Source organism: Pinus tabuliformis, chromosome 6, assembly GCF_031772625.1.
Source record: "Pinus tabuliformis cultivar Carrire ecotype Pingquan chromosome 6, CPIR1, whole genome shotgun sequence".
NCBI lineage: Eukaryota > Viridiplantae > Streptophyta > Pinopsida > Pinales > Pinaceae > Pinus > Pinus tabuliformis.
In genome coordinates, this window is record NC_142292.1 from 1,276,331,713 (window position 1) to 1,276,349,364 (window position 17,652).

Sequence of the window (17,652 nt, forward strand, 5' to 3'; positions counted from 1 at the left end):
TCCAACCCGATTGGATAAACGAAGCAAGGGAGGAATGGAAGAATGATGAAGAAGTGTGGGCACTTATTCAAAAGTTACAACAAGATTCTAGTACTTATGATACATTTAGCTGGCAAAATGATTCGTTATGGTACAAAGATCGCTTATACCTCTGTAAGAATTCCCAACTCAAACAAAAGATTCTTATGGAATTGCACACTTCTCCCTTAGGAGGGCACTCAGGATTTTTAAAAACTTACCACAGGGTTAAGAAGGAATTTTTTTGGGATGGCTTTAAATCGGATATTCAAAAGTTTGTGGCGGAATGTTTGGTTTGCCAACAAAATAAAGTTGAAACAATTAAGACCCCGGGTCTATTACAACCTTTATCCATTCCAAGCTAACGTTGGGAGGAGGTTTCAATGGATTTTATCACAGGTTTACCCAAGTCTGAGGGAAAGAATGTCATCATGGTGGTAGTTGACAGACTTACCAAGTATGCACACTTTTGTGCATTATCACATCCATTTAAAGCCAGTACAGTTTCTACTGCATTTATGGAAACAATTCAAAAGCTACATGGAAATGCAAAGATTATTGTAAGTGACAGAGATCCCATCTTTACTGGAAATTTTTGGATAGAATTATTTTATTGTCTTGGTACTCAGTTAGCTCATAGCTCATCTTATCATTCTCAATCTGATGGGCAAACTAAGATAGTAAACAAATGTCTGGAAGGATATCTTCGTTGCTTTGTCTCTGATAAACAGACACAATGGGTCAAATGGTTGCCTCTAGCTGAATGGTGGTATAACACATCCTTCCATACAACACAAAAATGACTCCATTTATGGCACTTTATGGATATCAGCCACCATCCATCACATCATATTTAAGAGAAAATTCTAAGGTTCAAGCAGTGGAACATCACATCGAACATCAACAACAAGTCCTCCAACTCTTAAAGGATAACCTCGTGTTGGCACAGAATAGAATGAAACCATAGGCAGATCAACATCGCAACGAAAGAAGTTTTGATGTAGGTGATTGGGTATTCCTACGGCTACAACCATATAAACAAATGTCCCTTAAGCAAGCTAAGAAGGATAATAAATTATCACCAAAGTATTATGGTCCGTACAAGGTGTTGCAAAAGATTGGTACTATGACATACAAATTGGAGCTTCCTGCAGCTTCTTGAGTGCACCCAGTTTTCCATGTTTCATGTTTAAAGAAGGTTATAGGCGACAAGCTCCCAGTTCAAACAATATTTCCAGAACTTGACGAGGAAGGAAAAATTATATTGGAACAGGAAGCAGTCACAGAGACAAGAACTAGACAGCTATGAAATCAATCAATTTCAAAGTATCTCATCAAGTGGAAGAACTTATCCGCTGAAGATTCCACATGGGAGGATGAGAATTTTATACAAAAGCATCCAGAACTACTCAAGCATTGAGGACAACACTTTTTTGAAGGAGAGGGGCATGTTAGATCCCTATAATACTAGTGATTACTCCATTACTGTTGTAGTTGTATCCCTTATTAATATTGTTGTGCCCCTATTGCCCCCATATTGTTATTATTGTGCCCCATAGAAACCCTCTATTGTTATTTTTGTGGCTTTATAGTATTATTGTTAGGTCGGCTGGGTTATATTGTGACTCCTTAGACTCCTATATATAGAAAGGAGGTTTTGTCATTTGTATCATCGAAGAATTGTTCATTTATGTAATGTAAAGGAGGTTGCCCCTTGAAGAGGCTGAATTCTAAGGCGTTGATCTATCTTTTCTATCTTTTCTTGAGCTGGTTTCATAACACTGCTGGGAACTTGAGATTTCATGGATATTCAGATGTTTACTGGGCTGGCAGTGTGGTGGATCGTAAGAGCACGTTTGGGTTCTGCTTCTCTTTGGGGTCTACTTCAATATCTTGGATGAGCGGGAAGCAAAAATCGGTTGCATTAAGCACTGTCGAGGCCGAATGCATTGTTGCGAGTATGGCCTGTTGTGATGCTGTTTGGTTGTGGAAGCTTTTTAGTGAGCTATTCGAGCACGTGCTGGATATCACCGTGATCTTCTGCGACAACCAGAGTGGGATTTGTTTATTAGAAAATCCTACATTCCACGATTGCTCCAAGCACATTGATATCAGGTACCACTTTATTCGTGATATGGTACAATGGGGAGCAATAAGGCTCCAACACATTAGAACAAATGAGCAGGTTGTTGACATTCTCACAAAGCCATTGGGAAAGGTCAAATTCATAACCTTTCGAGAGAGACTTGGAGTCGTGGAATGACCCTCTTATGAGGGTCCCGTATGAGTTGGACATAGAGCTCTGGGAACTCCTCGGGGCTTGGGGTACTTCTTGGAGCTATGAGCGGCCATAGGGTGAGTGGTTCACCTTCCTCTAGTGGTGCGCTGGATACAGGGTGAGTGGTTCACCTTCACCTGTGATATCCCATTATGGCTGACATGTGTGTAGGGTGAGTGGTTCACCTTCCCCTACGATTGACATATGCATAGGATGAGTGGTTCACCTCTCCTATGGCATATGAGCAGGATGAGTGGTTCACCTTCTCCTGTCGACACCCCAACACACATTCTACCCATAGAGTCTGGGACTCATGGGAAGTACCTCTCATCTGGCCAATGAGTTGGTAAAAGATAGTTAGGGACCATAGCACTACAGATGGACGCATCCTGTATTGCCGTACTCCCTATGACTAGGTTGAATGGTGTTCAACAACTTGATCCTGGGATCAAGGACTGAATTTAGTCAGTGGTGCGTGGTATGATCTTATGACTCACTTTCGATCATTTCTTCTTCATTATTACTTCATGGTTCAACAGAGTAGGGTAGTGATGACAGGGATGGTACAAGATGACAAGATGGCATGATGACAGTTGGATTGGCATGTGGAATTCTTCCTAGCTGAGAGGGAGTGTTAAAATTGGAAACTAGAGCCAAATTCCACCTTAGGACAACTCATATGATGGAGATGATTATTGCATCGGATTCCTCTATTCAAGAGGTCCAATTTTGATATAAAGATCATCTCATTCTGTCAAGCACAAACAGAAATGGAATTTTGATTTTATTCTTTCTCATGCACAATTGTCAAGGTCAGCCTCAGTCAAATGTAGGCTCATGAAGCCCAATGGATGTGTCCCCTGATCCTCAACGAAGTGTATAAATATAAGTGACCTCTCTCTCATTTTCACATCATCTCAACACATCACATCATCTCTCTTTCTCCTCTCTTGATTGGTTCGTACAACTTGGAGGCTTCTCTACTTCGCACGTGTGGAAGAGGATGAATTTCTGCACTGGTTTTGGAGGCCAAAAATTTCAAGAAACAAGTCAGCATTGACCAATGTTGACTTGGACTGTTTGACCATGTTTTGACTTCGATTTGGAGAGAAGAATTCCGATTTCTGAAGGCCGCATTGATTCACATGATTTTCACTGTGATTGGGATAGGTTGACTGGTTTGACTTCAGCATTGACTTCAGCCTTTGACCGTAGAAATTACAGGAGCTTTTGACTGGTTTGAGTGAGCTGTTTTTGGGTTTATTTTGACTCCCTTGGCAGGCCGGGTTTTTCTGCTGTTGAACGAGTTGCTTGGAGGACATTTTGGGGCTGCTTTGACCACCATTGACTTTCTGGTTAGGGCTGCAGTTGACTGTTGTTGACTGCTGATTTGACAGGACTGTCTTGGGCATGTAATTCTGATATTTGTACTTTCTCTCTGCTGAACTATTGAAGAATAATAAGAAGATTTGATCAAAGGGTTTCCCGCATTGGGATTTGTCCCTGGTATCTGCCATATCTTGTGTCCTCTTGCCTTGGCTTGTCTTCTGCACATGTTTTTATGTTCTATCGATATTTACTGTCAATGTGTTTAAGTTAATGTGATTGCTACTGGATATAATTGGAAATTGTCATCGGGCTGCTAAAGGAACATTGAAGTAAATTGTGCTAAAGCATAGAACATACCATTGTTATCTAAAATTAACATAGTCCCATCAGATAACTTTGGTTCCTTCAACTTCGCCTTCATTGATGAACTTGACAAATCCTGCCCAATGGCCTTGTTCAGTACTACTATCATGTTCATTTGATCATGTGTCAAAGTCACAAGTGATGCCACTTGCTCTTCCAAGTACCTCATGAACTTCTTGACCTTGAAAATGCTTCACTGCTTTGGTAGATTTTTAAAGTGCATATGAACTTGTCTAGATAGCTTCCTTTATCTCAACAATACCATTTTTGATTTCATCGAACTCATTTCTGTGGCCTTCCATAGCGTCCATCATCCGAACTAAGCTTCCTTCATAGTATCCAAGAGGATAGGACTGTTTCTGGATAACAGTTGAAATCTGTGCCTAATGTAATAGTTCGTTGCTTGGATACAACAGGTGTTTGAATCTGGGAGTGCCACCAGGTAAGGGCTGGGTCCCCCATATGAAACTCAACAACCACGAGTTTTTGGTCATCAGTGATACTTTTTTGAGTTTGACTCTAGGCCTTTGTGAGAAATTTGTGTAATAAAAGCTGCTTAAACTTTAAAAACTGAAACGATCAGGTCAAGGTACACAGTAACAACCTTTAAATAACTTCCGGAAGGCATCCCTGTGCATATTATTTGAATTTATTGATGAGAAACCATAGGTGAGGATTGATAGCAATCCTTAGAAAGCTACAGACCAAGACTTTGAAGGAAAATTGTGGACAGAGGAAAATAAAAATGTTACAAGAACTGCAGAACTCCAAAGTCCAAATTGAAGGCTTTGATACCAATTGATATGTGCTGACAGGTGATCATGGAAAAGCAAACACAAAAAGCAATAAAGCAATTACACATAACAGAGACAAGTAACTAGAGCAATTTCCACCTGACAGTTGTACACTATATTCAGTATGCATTATATTTATATATAATTTGCAGAATGGGGAGCTTCTCTAAATAAAGCTCATCCATGAAAGGAGCACAGTTTAAATAGAAAATGCTAAAAGATTATGTCACACTATATTTACAGGCACTTTTTGAATATTAGCATCTTAAGGCTCATCAGTATCTGGGACGATATATTCTTATTAGTTTGAATTAAATCAAATGCATTTAGGTTATTATTGATATATTCATTTTCTTTGGAAAATATTTGTTTTCTCTTATTTTACAGGTATTTTCTTCCTTTATTATTTAGTAAAGTAGGTATAGTTGTTTCTTTCTATTTTAATAATTCAGTTCCAAACGCAGGATATTGCCGGTGATGGTTGCTTCAGCCTAGGAATGCTAGCTCATTTTGAGCCAACCCTACGCAACAGACATGCCTGGATGTATCCTCGACTCTTCTGGGAAGCTGGATTGCTGGGACAGGTGTTATATTTAGAATCACACGCAGTTGGAATATCTGCAACTGGCATTGGATGCTATTTTGATGATCCAGGTAATTTATTATTGTTTTATTAGTCTTCTAATTTAAGTCTATATGTGATTTTTCATGTGCATTTGCAATTTTATTTTTTGCATGTGAAAGTGTTGAAAGTGAGCTTGTCCAATGACCAAGGCTTCAATTGAATGAGTTTTATTTTCATTGTTTTGTTTGTCATTTCTATACATCCCATTTTTTGATGCATCTTGCATATATGTGTTAGTTTGTAAATCATCATTCAAATCATCCTGAAATTTTAGTTTCCAAGACAGCAAAATGAGTTTGAAACTAGATCATAACAACGAATGATCTCTGAAATTTAACAGAATGGACACAATAATGCTTACTAGGAGGTAAATGTATACCCTGTAGAACGGGCCCACCTCCAAAAAGTTTTCTTTAGAGAAGGAAATACTTCAAATGTGGTGTGTGCCCTAGCAAAGAATAATTGGGCTTCAGCCTTGTGATTTCACACTTTTATTTCATGAAGTTCTTGGAGTGGTTTGATATCCTAAAATATTTGTGAAAATTCCCTCTTTATTCTAATGTATTGGAATATCAGGAGTGATTAATCTCTTAATTAAAATAACTGTATACAAATAGGTTTCATTAGTTTATACCAATATGTCCAGCTTGTGAAGCGACATTTACTGTTTCCTGTTAAATTTTCTAAGGGCTGATTGTTCTTTGCTTTAGATAATTGCATTTCATCATTTCAGATTACATTCACCCCATGACATTTAAGCATCATCAGCAATTATATAGAAAGAACAATGACATCATAGCAACAGAACATAAAAATCACAAGAAGAAAAGTATGCACACAGAGGATACCGAGATTTGGTCAGAGACCAGGGCAAAACCCCACAAGGGTTAAAACCCTTCCAACTTCTTCTATTAGATTGTCATTGAAAGTTCAACAGAGAGGTACAAAGTACAAATATCATCATTAGGCTGCTCAGGGTCTATACATGACTTGTTCACAACTACGTTTGTGAACAAGTCTTATCGAGAATACTGTTACACTACACTGCCATACTGATATTAGGGCTGCAATATATAAACACTGTCACTGCTTCTGGACTGAACGATACCATACATATTCTTGAACTGTGATGCCAATAGAGCCATACATATATTGTAATGGTGATGTAACTGAACCTAATGTACAATACTGCTATCATACATCTGTGATGCTCTGCGATTGATCATGCCATACATACAGTTTATATAACAGGGCCAATACTCATCTAGTGCTGAAACAGATCCATATAATAGTGACGCTGAGACTATAGGGATGCCAGGAGAGTGCTTGTGCCTACCATATAAGGACCACTGACCATATCCATTACTCTATATGTATATATGAATATAGCTGCTAGCATAGATCTGTAAAAACCAGTGTTGATAATATCGCAGATATTTGAAAATAAAAACCAGTGTTGATAATATCGCAGATATTTGAAAATATCGCGATATTTTCAACAAAACGATATATCCTTGAGTAAATATCGCGATATTTTGAAAATATTGGCTAAATATCGCGATATTTTGAAAATATTGGCTAAATATCGCGATATTTTGAAAATCTCGGCTAAATATCGCCATAGTTTGAAAATCTCGGTTAAATATCATTATTGCTTTATATGTTTAAAAATCTGAAAAAATTGATTTTTTATGTTTGTCGATATTTTCCGATATTTTCGCCGATATTTCCGATAAGATGATTTTAAGAGCCTCGTCAATATTTTGCCGATACCAATATTTCCAACACTGGAAACAATACACCCAGTGCAGAAAAGCATTGAGACCTCCATACATATCATTGCAACCATAACGCAGAGACAACATACTTTGTATCAAATCGCAGAGAATACGCGCAATTGAGAGACTGCCCATCAAGACCATATGAATACCATAGTCGAGACTCTGAGCCAATATACTGTGACTGTGATCATACCATTGAGATGCCAAGTGCCAAACATAACTGTGATACCACTGAGATGCCAAGAGACAATGGAAAGTGAGAGCCATGATACAGAGAAATGAGAGTACCATAGATGCCATGATATAGTAAAATGCGAGAGCCATAGATGACATTTCACTGAGGTAAATGTGAAGCACAGAGGCCCATATATAATGAGACCATCCACAAAGAGCGAGTAGCCTTTCCACAGAGATGCAAGTAACCTGAGATGCTGAGACACTTTGGAGACTCTGACACTGGATAATGCAAAAAACAGAAATGTCATGTTACAGACTACAGTTGGAAGCGAGGTCCACAGAAGTCACCGAAATCTGAGTCATCCGAGCTTACTGAGGTAGCCATCCGAAAATTGCAGATTAGAATTCACACTTTTGAGGAGCACCCCAATGGGATATATATAGTGATTTGTTATAGTTTGAAGGGTCACAACTATTGGATGGGCCAACATGAATTCATTGATGATAAATTTAAATTTGAATTACAAATAAAATGGTTTTCCGTCCAAATACATATTGAAGCCGACTTTGAATATCTCAGGCGCAAGACATTAATAATTTAAATTAAAATAGACACCTTCATAATTATTTTCAAAATAAAATTTTGCCAATGAATTTGAATTCACTTTAAGAAATCAAGGGAAATTCTTCCCTAAGCTGCTTCATAAATTTAACATTCCCTCTCAGCTAGGGAGGAATTTTTATCAGCATTATAAGCTTCTTGTCTCATGACGAATCTCAAGAGTGCAAATTTCAGTCTAGAGAAGACAGACAACTGTGTCATAGGAAAAACCCATCTCATAGTTACTCATAAAATAAGAGGAATCCATAACCAAAGGTAGTGGAGATCAGCTCTTCAAACCATACCAGTCTCAAAGACATATGAAAGATATTCATCATATCTCAACATAACTCGATCATTAGCTGAAGAAGAAGAATCATCATAGGGAAAATCAACTTATTTATCATCGTAGGGAAGCATCCACACAGTAATTCGTTATCGTCATCAGGACATATCTCGTCTCAGCTCATCTCCATCTGTTGAACAATCTCGAATCTAAAGAAGAAGAAGAATCTGACATCACAGGGGAGCCCAACTCAACCCACAACAACATCGAAGAGCTTAGCTCAATCTAGAACAACATCAGGGAGCCTTGCTCAACCTGGAACCACATCGGGGAGCCCAACTCAACCCTCTATCCAATATGTGAGATCAACTTACCGCAAGGGAAAGGATCACACTCCAAGGATCGAAAGAGGGTGGGTCACAAGACCCTGCCACCCTCACCAAGAGTGACAAAGGCAAGTCTTCATGTCCAGGGGGAGAACCACTACCAGACTTGATCCCAGATCAAGTTGTTGAACGTCATGCATCCTACTCATAGGGAGTACGACAGTACACGATGCGTTCATCTGTAGTGCTATGCTCCCTATTCTCTTTTCCCAACTCATTGGTTAGATGAGAGGTACTTCCAAGAGTCCCAGACTACATGGGTAGAATGTACGATGGGGCATCTGTAGGTTAAGGTGAACCACTCATCCCGCCCATATGCCATAGGAGAAGGTGAACCATTCATCCTATGCATATATCATCATCCGTAGGGGAAGGTGAACCACTCACCCTACACACATGTCAACCACCATAGGGGAAGGTGAACCACTCACCCTATACATGTGTCATCCGCCAACATATATGTATATATAAATTTATAATACTGGGGTATATATTGCACAGGGGAAGGTGAACGACTCACCCTCTACTAATATAGCTCCAAGAAGTACCCTAGCCCCCCCCCCCCCAGGAGGTCCTAGAGTTCAATGTTCAATTCAAGCAGGACCCTCATGAGAGGGTCTTTCCACAACTCCAAGTCTCTCTCTGAAGATTAAAGGCTTTGTAAGGATGTCAACAACCTATTTATCCGTTGTGATGTGATGGAGCCTTGTTGCTCCCCGCTGTACCATATCCCAGATAAAATGGTACTTGATATCAATTTGGATTGGTTGTGGAACACATGATTCTCTGAGAGAAGAATCACGCTTTAATTATCGCAATAAATGATGGTGGTATCCAAGACGTGCTCAAATAGCTCATTAAAGAGCTTCCTTAACCAAATGGTTTCACAACAGGCCATTCAATATATTCAACCTCTGCAGAGCTTAGAGCAACAAAATTTTGATTCTGGTTCATCCAAGAAATTGAAGCGGACCCCAAAGAGGAGTACCCAGATGTACCTTTTCTATCCACTATACTACCAACCCAATCAGCATCAGCATATCCATGTAGTTTCAGATCCCTGACAGTGTACCTCAGTCCATGATTGATAGGACTATGATGATATCTCAGAAGATTCTTTGCAGCAACCCACTGTATATGATGAGGCTCAATATCAACTCAAATAGATCACTGAATAATCATGCTGCGTTATGCAGAACTTGGAGCAACAATCTTTTGTTCTCCAGTTTATATGGGACATCAATTCCACTATTATGTTAGAGCAATTGCATGACATAAAGAAAGGAATACCTTATCCATCCTCACTCCCTCACACAGGGAGGCAACAACAACATTTTTCTCAATTCATGAATATGTCTCTGTCCCAACTACACACACATATATATATATATATATATCCAAACTCTATCAAGCAACACAAGGATCCATCAAATCTACCAACAATGATTCATCAATGTCAACTAGTATGCCAAAAATACTTCTTCATGGGAAGTGGATCCTAAAACTGTTTGAGGTAGCCCAACCCTGTCAGCAAAGAACTGATAGTTCACAAAATTAAATTGCAAAGACATACTTTTAACAACATCAAATGTTCATCATTCCAGGTCCAGAGGACTTTTGCTACAAACTACAATCATGGATCTTTTATTCATGCACTTTGTTGACCACTATGTGTCAACGACCCATAGCAATGCACCCCTTTTTTCGCAAAAGGGATAGCGCCTGTTCGATGTGTCTATGCCGTCTAGCTATCATTATCAGCTTAAATTCCAAGATGTTATGTAAATCCATTCTGCATGTGTATAATGTAAATAATCTCAGCAGACCCGTGCCATGTATGTAATGACCTGGGTAAACCTACCTTTCTAGTGATTATTTCCATTCTAGGAGGTTTTTCGTCTCACTGATTCATTTTCGAATAATCGGTAGAGTTTTTCCTTCCAGTCTTACCCAAAAGTTGGAATGATTGTCACTAGGATCTTAGGTGAGTCCTAGTGTTCTAGATCGAGTCTATGTAAAAGAAATTTGGGAATAATCCTAACTATTTGGTTAGATTATTTTATTACAAATTACTTGGTTTGTTGGATTATATTTGTGTTGCAGAAATGGGTAATCTGTGAGGGTCTATTACAAATTGGTTTTCCCCCTTGTGATGTAATTTATCCCCTCATAGGTTAATTAATTAAAATTTCTGGCCCAAAATTAATTAAAATTGCCAAAAATTTAATTAATTCTAGGTCCTAGGTAAATTTGAATTCTCCAAAGGCAAAATTCGTCGGTCCTAAAAAATTAAATTTTAAAAGGTCTCCAGGGATTAAGATAAATTAATTATTTTGCTAAATTTTAAACCTTTGATCTTTGGGGGTTAAGTCAAAGTCAATTTTTTTGGGGAAATTAATTCAAAAATTCTATTTTTGAGTTAATTAAAACAATGTTGCACTAATCGTTATTCGGATAATATCAGCGCGAGGAAAAAATCGGAAAAAATCGTAATAATTGGGGAAAAACCGGTAATAATCGGGAAAAAATCGTTTGGTACTAAAATATTCATTTTTTTCAATTTTTTTAATATCTAAACCATCTACAACATAAAATAAATACATTGACACATAAATATGATAAAAGAACTAATATATAAGATGTTTAATATCATTTCTAGTGCTAAACTCACACATAACAGTGAATCATGTCCTGAATAGTAAGTCCTGACTCTTGAGTTCCAACTTAGCCTCAAAATATCAACAAAAAATATAATAATATATCTCATATCATGAGTCATAATGTCATATACAATGAAATGAACCAAATAAGTAATACTATTGATTTCCTCTGCCCCTCTTGCGAGAAAATGCTATAGCTTTATCTTTACCTCTAAATGTAGATGCTGGTGCTGGTGGAGTTGGCAGTGGAGTCTGCTGTGTTCTAGAAGCTGAAGAACTAGAAATAGGAGCTATAGGAGGTAGACCACGTCCTCTACTGGTGTTAGGGGTAGCCTCGGTAGGTGGTGTCACTTGACTCACCTCCTCCTCCTGTTGCTCCAAATCCTCCTCCTCCCCCTCCCCCTCCCCCTCCACTACACCCTGCACTAACCAATCATCAACAGATTCTATGAGAGGCCTTTCGGCCTCAACCCTCCATGCAGCAGTGGTGTCAATCCCATCCAATGCGATGGCCTCCATATCAGGTGTCCTCTCAAGTTGCCTCACCTACAATCGAAGATTGTAGTAGACGTAGACCATGTCATTAAGTCGCTGAGGCTCCAACCTGTACAAAGATCATGAAATAATAATATTAATTATAAAAAAAATATTGTTAATTGAATTCAAAAATTTATTTGGAAATTTGCAATATTTTAAAATTTTAAGTGTTAACTTGTTGCGCTTCTTGTTGTGTATTTTTCAAATACACTTCAGTTGCGCTCACATCCTGAGGAGCTACATGTTTGGTTGAGGATTCGAATGGCAAGCTTTTGCAGAAGGGGTACCCTGGCACCATACATTCTCCACCATGCATCTACAACAAAATTACAAATAAATTTTTAAATAAATATAAGAAAAAAATGGAATTTGAAGAGACAATGAAATTTGAAACAAAGTTACAAACTAAAAAATACCTGGCATTATTTAATCGTCCTATTAGTCATAGCCATGTCAAAGCCAAATGTGCCATCTGCCATCCTATATGTCTCAATTTCTTTAGAGATCTCTGTACGTTCTGCTGGAGATCACACCATCTTCTGGACACAGGATAAGAATCCATCCATGAAAATCCCAACAGCATGAATGGGACGATGGAGTGTGTTGTTCCATCACTTATCAATCACTCCCCATAGGAGGAGTTGTCTCTGAAACCCCTCATCTTCTTTATCATCATAGTAGGCCCGAATGGCTTCTTTGGCTCTGTCCGTGGCCTCATACAAATAACCCATTGCGGGCTTCTCACCATCAACTAACCGAAGAACCTTTACCAAAGGTTCAGTAACGGCGCACACCTGCTGCACTCCCATCCAGAAGTCTTCCTGGTATGAAACTAGTTTGCATACGGCCTCTCCTTTTGGTTTGCGGCTCATTGGCAAAGCACGCCACTCCTTTGAAAGAAACATTCTCTTCACATTCCACATAGAATTCAAGAGGGATTGAAGAGATCTGAAACTGGTGGCAAACCGTGTAATGACGGGGCACACTAACTCTTTTTTGTTGGTGAATCTTCTCATCAAGCTAAGTACAGATGTATGGTTATATGTAAATTTTGTAATGCTTTTGGATGACTCAACAATATCTTTGACAAAGGGAATTTTCCCTATGTCCTCCAACATCAAATCAATACAGTGTGCAGCACAAGGTGTCCAAAATAAAGTAGGATGCCTGTCCATAAGCACCCTGCCAGTAGCAACATAATTTGCAGCATTTTCCATTATGACTTGGACAACATTTTCTTCACCCACCTCCAAAATAAACACATCTAGCAAATCACATAAAGTTCTTGCATCTTTGATTTATGCATATGCATCAACAAATTTGATAAACATAGTCCCCTTGGGACAACTAACCAAGAAGTTTATAACTAAGTCACATGACACGAGGACACAAGACACGGAGGACACGTAAATACGAGTATTCAATACGAAACGCAGCGACCTGGAAACAAGACACAGGGGACACATTTTATATATATTTAATAAAATATATATATATATATATATATATATCGAAATATAGTTTTTTATCCATATTAAATTGCAGGTTGCAGCTTATCTAATCAAATTAAAATATAATTACTTCTCAAAGTTCATAGTTCACTTTAAAAAAATAAGTAGAATCAAAATTTACTATTTAGAAATTAGAATGTGATATGCTTGGTCTTGATTCTTGAATATTCATTGTTCATTGTTCATGTACAACTTACAAGCACATAAGAAAATAACTGAAGTCTAATCCTATTGATTTCCTCTGCCCCTCTTGCGAGAAAATGCCACAACTTTCCCTTTCCCTCTAGATGTAGATGCTGGTGCTGGTGGAGTTGGCAGTGGAGTTTGCTATGCTCTAGAAGCTGAAGAACTAGAAGTAAGAGTTATAGGAGGTAGACCACGTCCTCTACTAGTGGCAGGGGTAGCCTGGGCAGGTGGTGTCACCTGGAAACATTACAATCTCCCAATCCTGAAATCCTGAAAAACTGATAAGTCTGCTGCATTTTGAATGAAATCTAAAATTCTACTTTTTCTATATGAAATCCAATGAGGTCGGAACCACTCTCAAACATCCGGAGTCATTTCATGGTAATGTTAAAAATTTAAGTAAAATGATGAAAATGAAGATTAAGGAGAATGTCACTTTTACTTTAAGAATTTAACATTACCATGAATAGCATATCAATACTAGGGCCTAAACTTGATCATTAAGCTGCCCCACTCAAAAATTATTTGTTTCTTTAAAAAAAATTGCAGCTTATGCAGGTAACGTTTTCTACCAACGAAATACGCATTTTCCAAATTCAGGACACGACGAAAACTGACGAATACGTGTTCCATTTTACAGGACACGATAAAAACCGTATTCGACACGTATTAGGGCCGTTTTTGTGTCTAGTACGTAAAATACGGGACACGGGACCCTAGAGGACATGTCCTGTGACTTAGGTTTATAAGGGTTCTCCCCTTTTGGTCAGTGCAACCATCTGACATCACAGTGCATCCTGTTTGTGCCTATGATGCCCTGAAATCCTCCAACCTTTTGGTGCAGTCAAGTTTTTCATTTTGAAGAATTCGGCCTCTCATGTCATGATAAGAAGGGATTTGTACCCTGGGCCAACAGTTGCAATAACATCAATAGCAGGTTGGAAAAATGGATTATTCCTTACAATGCTGAAAGGAATATCACTCCAAAGGAGAAATTTTGCCAGCAACTTGTTAGCTTGTTCTTTCTCAGTTTTTTTTAGCATTGAACTGATAGATGGCTGTGAACTAGGTGTGGTTCGAGGAACAAAAAATGATGAGGCAACTACCGGATTGGTTGATGCTGTAGTAGAACCAGTGGCACTTGCTTGTTCAACTGACTTTTTTAGTTGCCGCTTCATTTCTTTTTTGGCCTCTCTATTGTGGTCTAAAGTTTCCAATGCTTTCATGGCTCTTTGGATGAGTTCAGGATTTGTATTTTTGCAGGGCCCTACATCAAATCTAGGGATTTTTGCAAGGTGATACTTCAATCTGTACACGCCCCCGGACATATGGTGTCCACACAACTTGCAAGTCAAGTTTAGTCTATCATTCAGAGCATTAGGTTCACCAAATTCCCAAAAAGGGTCCAATTTCCTTGGCATGTTTGATTTTGAACTTTGAAGTTGAAAACTTGAATGATGTTTCGATGAACCTATGAGAAAATAAGGATTACAATTTAGTATTTACAAGTTACAAACTTACAATCTAGTATTTTACTATTTACATTGTACAAAAACTAAAAGAAAATTACATACAATTTAAGAAACCCCATTCCAAACCCAACCAAAAAAACTAAAAAAACAATACATTGGACAAATGTCAAAAACCCCATTCCAAAGTTCAAACCCAACAAAAAAAACTAAAAAAAAATTACATTGGACAAATGTCAAAACCCCATTCCAAACCCAACCAAAAACATTGAAAAAAAAACAAAAACAAAGTTACAAAACAAAGAAAACAAAAAACAGTGGTGCCCATACCGTTTTTATGGAGATAATCAGTCTCCTCCTTAGCACACTCTTTGATTTTCTCCTCCACTTAGTTGATTTAGCTCTAAAATGGCAAAATCTCCAAGCCTCCATCACTCCAAGTCTCCAAACCCCACCATGCGCTTTGCTGTCAAAATGAAATGAAAAAAAATCGTGTTTTTCCCTTTTAACACGCGCTGTCCAAGCTTCTCGCGATTTTTTCGGTAAAATTCGCGATTTAAAAAAAAAAAATTCGATTACTAAGCGTGATTGTCTCTTTTCATTGAAATTATTGCGATTATATGATAATATCGCGATTTTAATAACACTAGTTTACGTAACATCTTGGAATTTAAGTTGATGATGATAGCTGGATAGCATAGACACATTGATTAGGCGCTATCCCTTTTGCGAAAAAAGGGGGTGTACTGCTATGGGTCGTTGAAACGTAGTGGTCAACATCTGGCTCTACTTGGGGACATGTTGCTGCAAGGAGGAATGTGAGAACCCAGAATCTGCATCCATGCAACACACAAGATAACATAAGTAGCGTCCAACCAAAAATCATCATATAATATTAAGCTCAGGAAAGATATAAGCTCTTCATTTATTAACTATCCTAATAACATGAAAAACATAAATCTACCTACAAAATAAAACACTGAAACAAAAGGGTGTAGGGATAGGAATACAATACAAAGGATGCCCCATGGCATCAAATGCGTTCAATGTAGTGCACGCTGAGCATTTCCCTACTTTCAAGCAAATCTGTAGGTTGTTTTTCAGATGTGCCATGATCAATCGTGCATATGGTAGGACTTTTCCCTCTCTGAAAATTAAGTCGTTTGGATCCGTCTTCCGCATAATTTATCTGAAAACCCTGAAACTTATCCAAATTATTTAGAAAGTGAAATACATGTGTTTCATTATCAAAGGCCTACCCATGTTTAGATTTATCTGGGATAGAAGGTTCAAAAATGATATTCGCCTTAGTTTTATCTTCAATTAATTTATCAGAGAATTGCATGGTAGAAGTAGCAACAACGAACTCATTAGCTAAGCAATTTTTCTCTCTTGGGATAGCTTCAAGATTGATGGCATCAAAATACTTAATGGTATCCCACATAGCATTTCTATAATTTCTTAATCTTTGATTTTTACATGTAAATTTATTTTTTATTTGCATGATAACTAAATCTGAATCACCCTTGATACTCAGCAATTTGACTTTCAAAGTTTTTGCCATTTCAATACCCAACAACAAGGCTTCATAATCCAGCCATATTGTTGGTTGCTTCAAATTCTAATCAATAGGCAAATTTGAAAATATGACCAAGGGGATATTTCAAGACAATTCCCACACCTTTACCATGCCTAGATGTTGCACCATCAAAGTACAAATGCCAAACTTTAATTTTTAAGTCACCCTCTCTTTTATCAACCTTGACCTCTACGAGAATGATTGAATTAGATAAAGTAGCATGATTCCTAGGGTCTGGTCGTTCACATATTATCTCATTATGGGGACTTTTAGGATCTTCGATGTGGAATCTCCTTTCGAGCTCTCTGTTTAATTTAAGAAATCCTTGACCATTAGGGGAAGGAATCATAGCATATGACCAATTTATTTGTATGCTTCCTCCTAATTCAGAAGCCCATTTCATAGACAACAGCATACCCCAAGCATAAGGCACATCAACCACAACTATGTCCATGACAATCATGATATCGGGGTACACAGAGAGATGGACTTGCAAGTCTTTAATCAACCCATGAACTTCAATTTCTTCGAATCCATGGCACATATGTTATAGTAAGGCCTAGATATTGTCAAGTGTTGAAATTTGGTACCGGAGGACAGGTGGTTCCTTCAGGCTTTGATCTTTGGCCTAGGGAAAAGTGTCCAAAAGAATTTAATTTTTCTCCTAAAGTGACTTTATAATTTTATAAAGTTAAATCTAATTTAAAAGTGACTTTAAGTGATAAAGTTACTAAGTCTAATTTTAAAGTGACTTTTATAAAGTCAATGAAAAATTAGAAAGGAAAAGTGACTTTGGAAATAAATGACTAAGTGGGTCTTTATTAAAGTGGGGTGAATTAAAAAATAAAAAGTGAGATTTAAATGAGCATTTAATCTCAGCGTTAGATCTCAATCTATTTCAGCCATTGGATTTAGAGATCACCCAAAAGTCACTTGGATCACCCAAAAGTCACTTGGGGTTAGATTAAAGGAGGAAAATGAGGAAAATGTCATTAATTCTTTCATGAGCAGATTGAGAGAAGGAGAGCAAGAGAGCAAGGGAGATTTTTGGACAGTGATCTGCTGAGTTTCA

General features: G+C 37.9%; 1 protein-coding gene across 1 annotated transcript in view; it reads left to right on the top strand.

The window, feature by feature from the left end:
* The window catches only part of LOC149263302 (nitroreductase family protein), an 83,857-nt gene that overhangs the window by 33,329 nt on the left and 32,876 nt on the right, over positions 1-17,652 (top strand). The window contains exon 2 of the mRNA XM_089426100.1: positions 5,247-5,436. Within this exon, the coding sequence (XP_089282226.1) occupies positions 5,247-5,436 (190 nt within the window). The remainder of the gene's footprint in view (positions 1-5,246; positions 5,437-17,652) is intronic.